The sequence below is a fragment of the Caenorhabditis briggsae genome (genome assembly GCF_000004555.2).
Source record: "Caenorhabditis briggsae AF16 supercontig from assembly CB4, cb25.NA_246, whole genome shotgun sequence".
NCBI classification, from domain to species: Eukaryota; Metazoa; Nematoda; class Chromadorea; order Rhabditida; family Rhabditidae; genus Caenorhabditis; species Caenorhabditis briggsae.
This window is the reverse complement of record NW_025543251.1, coordinates 1-9339: the sequence shown is the minus strand read 5'-3', so window position 1 is coordinate 9339 and position 9339 is coordinate 1. Positions and strand designations below refer to the sequence as shown.

At 37.7% G+C, this 9339-nt stretch overlaps 4 protein-coding genes across 4 annotated transcripts; 1 reads left to right on the top strand and 3 right to left on the bottom strand.

Annotated features, from left to right (window-relative positions):
* Positions 1–434: 434 nt before the first annotated feature.
* CBG24879 lies at positions 435–1091 on the bottom strand (the record flags this gene model as incomplete). Its single annotated transcript, XM_002648517.1, has 3 exons — positions 435–589; positions 635–851; positions 903–1091. 3 exons carry the CDS (start codon positions 1089–1091, stop codon positions 435–437), a joined length of 561 nt encoding a protein of 186 aa, XP_002648563.1.
* Positions 1092–1862: 771 nt separating this feature from the next.
* CBG24878 lies at positions 1863–2265 on the bottom strand (the record flags this gene model as incomplete). Its single annotated transcript, XM_002648516.1, has 2 exons — positions 1863–2053; positions 2100–2265. Coding segments are annotated over 2 exons (357 nt in total), but the record flags the coding sequence as incomplete, so codon positions are not given.
* Positions 2266–4303: 2038 nt separating this feature from the next.
* Positions 4304–5616, bottom strand: CBG24876 (the record flags this gene model as incomplete). Its single annotated transcript, XM_002648515.1, has 3 exons — positions 4304–4380; positions 4620–5068; positions 5129–5616. 3 exons carry the CDS (start codon positions 5614–5616, stop codon positions 4304–4306), a joined length of 1014 nt encoding a protein of 337 aa, XP_002648561.1.
* A 1811-nt stretch (positions 5617–7427) lies between these two features.
* CBG24875 lies at positions 7428–9305 on the top strand (the record flags this gene model as incomplete). Its single annotated transcript, XM_002648514.2, has 5 exons — positions 7428–7512; positions 7561–7639; positions 8476–8616; positions 8665–8923; positions 8967–9305. The coding sequence occupies 5 exons, from the start codon at positions 7428–7430 to the stop codon at positions 9303–9305; spliced, it is 903 nt and encodes a 300-aa protein (XP_002648560.2).
* Between the last annotated feature and the right edge of the window lie 34 nt (positions 9306–9339).

Here is a 9339-nt window from a genome sequence, read left to right as displayed (position 1 = left end):
GGTCTTCATTGTTGGTCCCTTCCAAATTTATAGTGCGTCGACTTCGAATACTTCCCCGCCTCCCAATTCACTTATGACTCAGATCATGAGGTCTCCATTCCCTGATGACCTTGATGATCATGTGCTCATTACTCAGAAAATGAATGTGTGGTACCATACCGTGTCCCTGGTCACTTCATGATTCATCCGGGGAGAAGATGGACAGTCTTCTAATAGTGAGCAAACAATTGTTTTATTATGTGACAGAACAAAATCAGAGATTCATATGTACATGGAAAATTTGTATGGCAGTAGAGATAGGAATATGGGAATTGGAAAGGGATAGGAATAGAGTTGGACCGGTGGATTTTAGTAAAGCTTATTAAAAAATTAATCGAAGTAAACAAAAAATTATTAGAGAGGTGTTACCGGCAGGATTAGAATCATGTCGCGGATTACTTCTGTACATCTGACTTGCCAGTGAAAATCAGACGACCGCCGTTGTTCGGATCTACTCGAATTTTCTGTGGAAACTTCTGGAGCAAGTTGATCTTTATCGGTGGATCCTTGTCACATCTGGTGTTCGCGTGACCAGTGATCAGAACGACTTCTGAAAAGTTAAGATACGAATTTCGTGCGAAAAAACGTGCTTCACCTCTGGAATCCGACATTTTCATCATTTCCGCGGCGATCTTGTTCACATATCGAACAGCACCTCCAATGAGGAATCCATGCAGATCGACGACCAGAAGATGAGGTGGCAAAGTGAAAAATATATTCAAAGGAACATTTTTTCTTTCCACTAGCTCATTGATTTGATTCTCCAGTGCCTTTTTCTCCTCGACATCTAACACTTCAGTTTTTCTTCGCTTCTAGTAAAATTAACTTTCTTTTTGAAAACTTGAGCGATTAAAAAAACTAACATGAAGTTTCTCGATCTCCTTAAACATCTCCACATCATTTTCAATGCACAAATTCGTTCTGGCGACATTTTTTTGATTCATGAGGTATTTTTGTTGGAGCCAGGTCTCACTTATTACAGAATTCGGGACACGAACAAAACGACTTTTGAGGGCAAGAAATCCTCGCGATTGGAATTCAGAATCCGGCATTCTGGAAAAAGGATTTTTTATTTAGGGGTTTTGCGATTTTCAAAAAAAAAAGTTCAAAGAAAAGGTAATATATAAACTCTTATAATTGTTTTTGTTTTGAAAAAATAAAAATCATAGTCGACATGTGTTTGAACCGCCACCTATGGCATTGCGCCTTGGGAGTGAGACGCTGATAAGTGATTGCGCCAACAGCCCTTTTGTCGAAGAGGAGCAGAGGGTAATGTATACATAGAATTGCTTAGGGAACCAAACCAACCCAAAAGAATTATAACAAAGTTCGTGTTATCAAAAAAGTTTACTCGTAAAAAAAAATAACATATAAAGCACAATACATAAATAAATTACATTAAAATCTGTAATGGAAGGGTTGCACTCTGCCATGTTTGAGAATTTTTTTTTCTAGCGAGATATCGAAAACATGTCAATTTTGAAAACATGTCAATTTTCGAAAACATGTCAAAAAAGTTTCTGATATTATGATAAACTTTTCATCAGTTAACAACCTTGTCGTATCTTCGACAGGAATCGAGAAGAATTAGCTCAAAATTAATAGTCAGAGAGCCCTTCTATTACAGGTTTTACGGTATGAGCGTTTTAGTGAACAAGAAAATTATTACGAGCATAGATTTCTGTGAGTTAGACAACGTTAGGGATCATTGATAAAACACAGGAAAATGAACCAAAATAATGAAAAGGGAACATTATATTTATACAATAAACTCAAGAAAAACTTAAGGAACCAAAACAATGTCAACTCAAAAAAATTGCGAGCTACCAGAATTCAACATTAATCATACCTTTATTGCAAGGCTCTGCCACACGACAATTGGTCATGTTGAATCGGATTTCTTCTGCCACACGACAATTGGTCATGTTGAATCGGATTTCCCCCATTATGGCATTTTTTGTGTTGGAGATGCCATTTATGGAGTTGTTCCCAGCCCCAGTAACCAGGGAGACCGCTGAAAATAGGAAAAATTTTCAGATTTCAAAAATTAAGGTGCTCACATCGCTCTCCCTTTTTTCGAGCCTCCTCGATAATCTCTTTGGCATATCTTACCGCCACATTTACAGTAAGATAATGGAGATCAAATTTATTGTGCTGGTTTCTCCTCTGGTTGAATGCTCGAGCCTCATTGAGCAATTCCTCCTCCAACTTGGCAAATGTTGCCTTGTCGATAGAAATGTTGCCTTGTCGATTTTAGTTTCTATTTTCTAAATTTTCCGACGACATTCGTAGTTGTATTAATGTGAATCGGATAAAACTGACCAAAATCATTATAAAATCGTAAAAATAAAAAAAAATAAAATTCAAAATAGACTCAAAAGATACGGTAGTTCGCTCTTCAAAAAATTTTAACAGGATGTTCACTCTCAGCAAGCATTGATTTCGGACAGCCAATCAGTTTTTCGAAAAAATTTTCTATTTCACAAAAAAATAATTTTAAAAACACAAGAATCTGTGCATAGACACTAACCAAACATATGCTTTCGCCAGCGACACACTGCACAAGAACCCCAAAAGGGCAGTATTGATAGCCAGCGACACACTACTTTTGCGGTCGAAACACCGCGAAAACCCCAAAAACAAGGGCGGTATTGATATTAATTTTGACTCATCTATGAGCATCACAATATTAGGTTGGCGGGAAAGTCTTTGTCACTCTGTTTGTTTAATCACTGTTCTCGTATATGGAGGCTGTGTATGATATCGACTCTAGTGAATAACAAGGTGATAAGAACCTTCCATATAAACAAGTCCCCATTTCCTTCCCTGCTCCTCATCTGTAATTGAAACGATATGTTTGTTCCCACTGCTATTCACATCAGACATGTTTTGATTTACCTCTTCCTATCTCACACCACGATGAAGGATTCGTTAACTTTCTTGAAGAATGTGTACAACACACATGCCCCTCACTACAATACTATTCGCAATTGGTTCCATCGTTTCGAAAAAGATGACTTCTCGCTCGATGAAAAGGATCGCTCTGGGAGACCCCGTGAGTTGGATTTGGACAAGCTGAAGCACGCATTGCAATCGGATCCATTTCAATCTAGCCGTGAACTAGCTGTCACATTCGGAGTTCACCATAGCACAGTCCTTGAAGGTTTGAAGTCTCTTGGAATGAGAAAACTTTTTGGTCGATTCATACCTCATCACCTGACTCAAGCCAACCTTGACCGCCGAGTCGACGATTCGATTACTCTTCTCACTCTCCACGCGGGCGATCGATGGCTGGACCGGCTAATAACCGGAGATGAGAAGTGGGTCTTCTACGATAATCACCACAGGAAATCCCAGTGGGTTGGAGAAGGAGAGAGCCCACAGGATGTCCCCAAACCCGACCTTCAGCCGAAAAAAGTTATGCTCTCTGTGTGGTGGGGAGTGGACGGCCCCATCTACTGGGAACTTCTGCCCGAGGGCAAAACAATAACTGGAGACCTCTACACTACTCAACTACGAAACCTCAAGAAAGCAGTCGACCGTTCGGCCCTGAAAGACAAGAAAGTGTACTATCAACATGATAACGCTCGCCCACATGTTTCGAAACAAGTGAAGCAGGAGCTGATGGGATATGGATGGAATGTTCTCCCTCACCCCCCGTATTCTGCTGATCTTGCTCCTTCCGACTATTGGTTATTTGGCGATATGACACGTGCCTTCGAAGGAAGAAGCTTCAATTCCCGTGGAGCGGTCGAAGCGGCACTCAAACAATACTTTGCCTCACGCCCGGCTGGATTCTACCGCAATGGAATCCATAAATTGAGGGAACGTTGGAGACATGTTGTTGATAATGATGGACAATATAATTAATTATTCGGTTATTTTTTCTTTGAGAAATAAACTATTGAAAAAGTGACAAAGACTTTCCCGCCAACCTAATAAATTATCAAATGAAAAATATATAAATTCAGTTTGAAAAAAAGGATTTCGTAACGCATATCAAAACAGTCATAAGATATTTTAGAGAAAGCAAAAAAATTCCGATCAGCCTTCTGGTATTGAGTCATCACATTTTTTCCTTGAATTTAGTTCGAATCCTTCATTGTTTGTGATTTAAGGGGTTGTTTTGGATTTCTTTTTTCATATTTTTGAACAAATGATTAAAATTGTTTCCACAATGACTTATTCAAAAATATTAGATCATAAAGAACGGTAAAGTAGAAAAATCGGACTTCAATTGCTTCAGAACGAGGCCAGAACCGCTTCAAAGTGTTCGACTGGACTTTGAGTACATAATACTGGCTACCGGTGTCTTATCTCCAATGAGCAGCTTGAGTTGTTCTGAAAAATCATTCTTTAACTTCTGTATTTGCTCTAATAGAAGCCCACACTATACTTAAGCTCAATTATCTCTATCTCTGTAGGAGATAACAAAAATCCGTCCACTGATAAAATGCAGGCGCCGTTATGAAAAGTAATTCATCAGTTAAAATTTGTTTGATATCTTTTCGAGGAACCGAGATAATTGAGCTCAAACTGAGTGACATTCTATTAGAGTGTTTACGGTATTCTAAACTTACTTCTGATAACGTTTTTGTATTCTGACACAATTATCATAAAGGCGATACTATCAAACGGTGGATACAGCCCTATCAATGTAAACATCCATCCGGTTTGCCAGCTGACTTTGACATCCAGGAGAGGTGATAACACTGGAGTCAATAGAACTGGAGCAGCTGGTAGAACTAGAAAAATCGTTGGCCCCATGCTCTGAACAATAAGTGCTTTGAAGAATTGCCGCTGGAGTCTTCGTTGAGGAGCTGAGAACTTTCTAAGTTCCTTTCTCATATTGAAATGCATTTGTAGTCCACAATACAGTATGATGAGGTAATGAAAACCAATAAGAAATAAGTCCACAGAAATGTTAATCACACTTTCCATCCTTAGAGTTCCAGATGCGTCAAATGGAACCATAAAAAAGCGGGGAATTTCGGAAATTGCAATTCCATAGGTCTCGAAGAGTTCCCATCTGGAAGTTTCGATATTAGAGATTTAGAGGTTTTCCTGTGCTCCCAGTATTGTTACTCACCTGACGTAGCTGTCTGTGTATTCATCTGGCTGACAGAAAATATGAAAAGCGATACTATAAATCGCGCCAGGAATCAATGGGTATACCATCCAAACTACAGTTCCAAATCCATCAAAATATTCCAAACTGTTCACATGAAACAAGCTCAGGTATCGATAAACGAATTGAAATGAAATGAATGCAATGGTTAGAGAATAGAAGCCAGACCAAATTGAAATCAATATCTGCAGGTTTTCCTGGGATAAATCCAACTTGCTTGTGCTGAAAAACACAATAGCTCCATTGTAATTATGAGCAAACGGGCGGGAAATGACTTCGAGCCCCGAAAACAGCATTCCAGAGACTGCGAAATACACAATAATCCGCTTGTATGTGGTGACCATATTTTCGATGTGTGCCATTGTCAGGTAGATCAAGAACAGTCCAGCGAGGAAGGTGATGAGGAATCCAATTTTTGATAGACAGCTAGCAATGTCAAAAGGTATCATTTCGGCGGAGAATAAATGAATGAATTAATTAATGATGGGCGAAGAACAATAATATAGATGTAGACACTGTCAGCAAAGGAAATTGTCCGGAAATACGTGAGAATACTATCACAAGATGGTGTTTTTATGTCATATCTGTCTGGCTATGACTCGAGACAGTCCCGGAAAAAACAATGATAGTCACAAGTTTCGGAATTTCAGCAGACCTCGATTTTAGATGTCTCTCGGAATGTTGAATTTGTGACCGAAATATTAGAGATGCCGGCTTCACGTCTACAGCTGAGCTATGCAAATACCGGCTGAGCTACAAGGCTTCAGACTGAGCTACGCGCTTACTAGTTGAGCTACGCGGCTACTGGCTGAGCTACACGGCTACAGGTTGAGCTACATGGCTATCGACTGAGCTACGAGCTACCGGCTGAACTACACCACTACTGACTGAGCCACTCGTCTAAGTGGCTCAGCTACCGCTGAGCTAGGCATTTACCAGCTGGCCTGCACGGCTACGGACTGAGCTACTCTGCTACATGCTAAGCTAAGCATCTCAGCGCTGATCTACGCGGCTACCGACTGAGCTGTGGGATAGCTAGGCATCTACCCATTGGGCTACGAGGCTACCGACTGAGCTATTCGGTTATCAGCTGAGCTACGCGGCCACCGGCTCGACCGCAAGCTCGACTAAAGGGGCATATGAAAGGGACCATTTTTGAACTCCCAGAAAAACTCCGACAATCTTTTCCTTCTCCCATTTTTGAATAAAACATTTTTGCAATCTTTTTGAAAATTCAAGCTGTTTAAATGTTAAGCCCATTTCCAGAAAGGTTGCCTGCTGTATTCACCAAATTAATGAATCAATCAAACGACGTTATTACCATAAACACTAAAAAAGAGTGCCACACAAACTCTAAACTTTGAATCCATGTATCTCATTTCCTGTGAAAGATATCAAATATTAGTCAACTGATAAAATGTTAAGCATAATATCAAAAATATTTTGTCAGTTGACAACTTTTTTGTATATTTGAAAAGAACCGAGATATATGTATGACCTTACTATTAGAGGTAAACGTTTGGGTGGCACTCTATCCGAGTGTTTACGGTATTTCGGAGAATACTAAAGTAGGTCATAAACGGAAACTGAAAAATGTTATCGATTGTAGTTTGTGATCTACAGTAAGTCATAAACGGAAATCGAAAAATATGGCACACTGTAGCTTCTGGTGATCGCTGAGCAATAAGTGATCAAAGAGACTTCCCGTTCGATCTCCATATCTCCTAGATCCTCGTTCAAAGTCTAGACAAAAAACTTCCTTGTGACTCAAACCAAAAAGTTCAAAACCTCTCATATCATTTCATTTTACTAATGAAATTATCATTATTTTTTGACATGACATGCCAATTGAAGTATATCAGACATGCATCACTGATAATCTCATGATCACAACCTTTTTCTTCATTCTCACACTTTTTGGTTTCCTGTTTTCTTGAAGGCGTCTTTTATTTTCGGAAATATAGTTTTTAGAGATTACAAGAATTATATTGTCTATTTATAACAGTGTAGCCGTGGGCGGCTGTAACTAGATACTGTTATTATGGACCTTGCTATCCAACCTTTATCCTTCGCTCTGACCTTCTTTATCAACTCTTCCTTGATCTACCTAATCGTTACTAAATCCCCAAAAATCATGGGAACTTATAGACACTTGATGATTTATTTCTGCTGCTTTTCTATATTTTTCAGCATCATTGATGTTATAGTTCAACCGGTAATCCGATTTCCAGAATTTTCCAGAATACATTTTATACAGACGATGTTCACCTATGGAAGCGGATATTTTATGATAATTGATGTTAAGAAGAGGGGCATTCCACCAGAAGTGGCTGTATTCTTTATGAGTAAATATGAAAATTTTTGAAGTTTTTAAATCAAAAATTGGATTTCAGAAGTTCTTTGTGGTTGCTTTGGAGTCACAATTTATGGGATTGCGATTCATTTTGTTTACAGATTTTTTGCACTAGAGAGGTAAATATTTGAACTTTAAAAATAGTTTTGATAAGAAAGCTCATACACTTTTTCTCCGAAGTTTTTTAGGTCTAGTTTTTTTATTTTAAGGTCGTGACCTAATCTTTCGTTTTTAGGTTTTTTTTGAATTTCTAGGCCATAACCCTTTTCAAACTCTTAATGTCATGTTTTTCAAACTTAATGACCTATTTTTTCGTTTTTAGGTCATGACCTATTCTTCAGGTTTCTAGATCATGACCTCGATTGTTGGATTTCAAGGTCATGACCTAAATTTTCGTTTTTAGGTCATGACCTGATTTTTCATTTTTAGGTCATGACCTCATTTTCCCGATTTTTAGGCCATGACCTAATTTTTCGTTTTTAGGTCATGACTTAATTTTTCATTTTAGGTCATAGCCTTATTTTTCATTTTTAGGTCATGACTTAATTTTTCATTTTTAGGTCATGATTTTTTAGATTTCTAGGTCATGACCTAATATTTTAGGATTTTTAGGTAATAAGGTATTATTTTTGTTTTGTGGTCACGACGTAATTTTGAGGTTCTTAAGGCCATTACCTTGTTTTTCATTTGTAGGTCATAACCTAATTTTCCCTATTTTCAGTAGATGATTTTTTTTTAATTTCTAGCTCATAACCTAGATTTTAAATTTCTAGGCCGTTATTCGTTTTCTGAAAAATAGGAAACTTTGTTGCATTTTTAAAAATGTCAGTTACAAAACTCAAGGTATTATTTTGTTCAGTATATCCGGAAATTATCAGAAAAATTGGAAATATCTGAATTACCCTTATATAATCCTAAAAAAGAACATTTTTCTTTGAAAACTCTACATTTACAGAAAAGGAAAACTGAAATATTTCGAGATCAATTATCTAGCTCTTTGGTTTGTGATCCCAGTGGTTGGCGGTTTTTCGTGGTATATAACCATCGAGATATTTTTCGAATCTGGTTCTGGTTCTCTGGAGACTGAGTATTTAAGGTACGACAATTTCCAGGAGGACCTGGCTTACTTCAGCTAATTTTTCAGAAACATGTTCAATAAATCGAACTTGAATTTCGCGGATTTTGCAAGCATTGGTGGGGTATACTATTCAACTAATAACAGTGTGAACTGGAGAAGTATTTCTGGATATTCCTGTTTTGTTAGCATAATGGTGATTGCTTTTATAATCATTGTGGTTGCTGGTTGGAAAAGTTGGAAAATTGTCTCGAAACTTCTGGAACATGGAGAATCGGATTTTTCGAGAAAACTACAAATGCAATTGTACAAAGCTCTAGTGGCGCAGGTAAGAAGCTTTTGTATAGAAACCTCAAAAAATAATTTTTCAGACCATCATCCCAATAACACTTCTCTTCATCCCCTTTGGAGTCTTATTCACCATCCCGTTGTTCAATATTGATTGGCAAATTTTGAATCGTATCATCGTTTGGATTTTTGCATTTTATCCTGTCATTGATCCATTACCAATTATTTACTTTGTTGATTATTACAGGATTCCTGTCATCGGTTTGTTAAATTTTTTCAGAGAAAAGAGTTTAACGAAAGCTTACAGACGCGTTCAAGTGCAAAATCAACCAGATTGGTGCAGGGAGAAGTTATTCGGAGAGCACTGTTCAAAATTAGAAAAGATACAATACACTTCAATTTTTAATAAAAAAAAATTCTAAAATTTATTCATTTTTTGAAGCTTAAAGTTTTTTG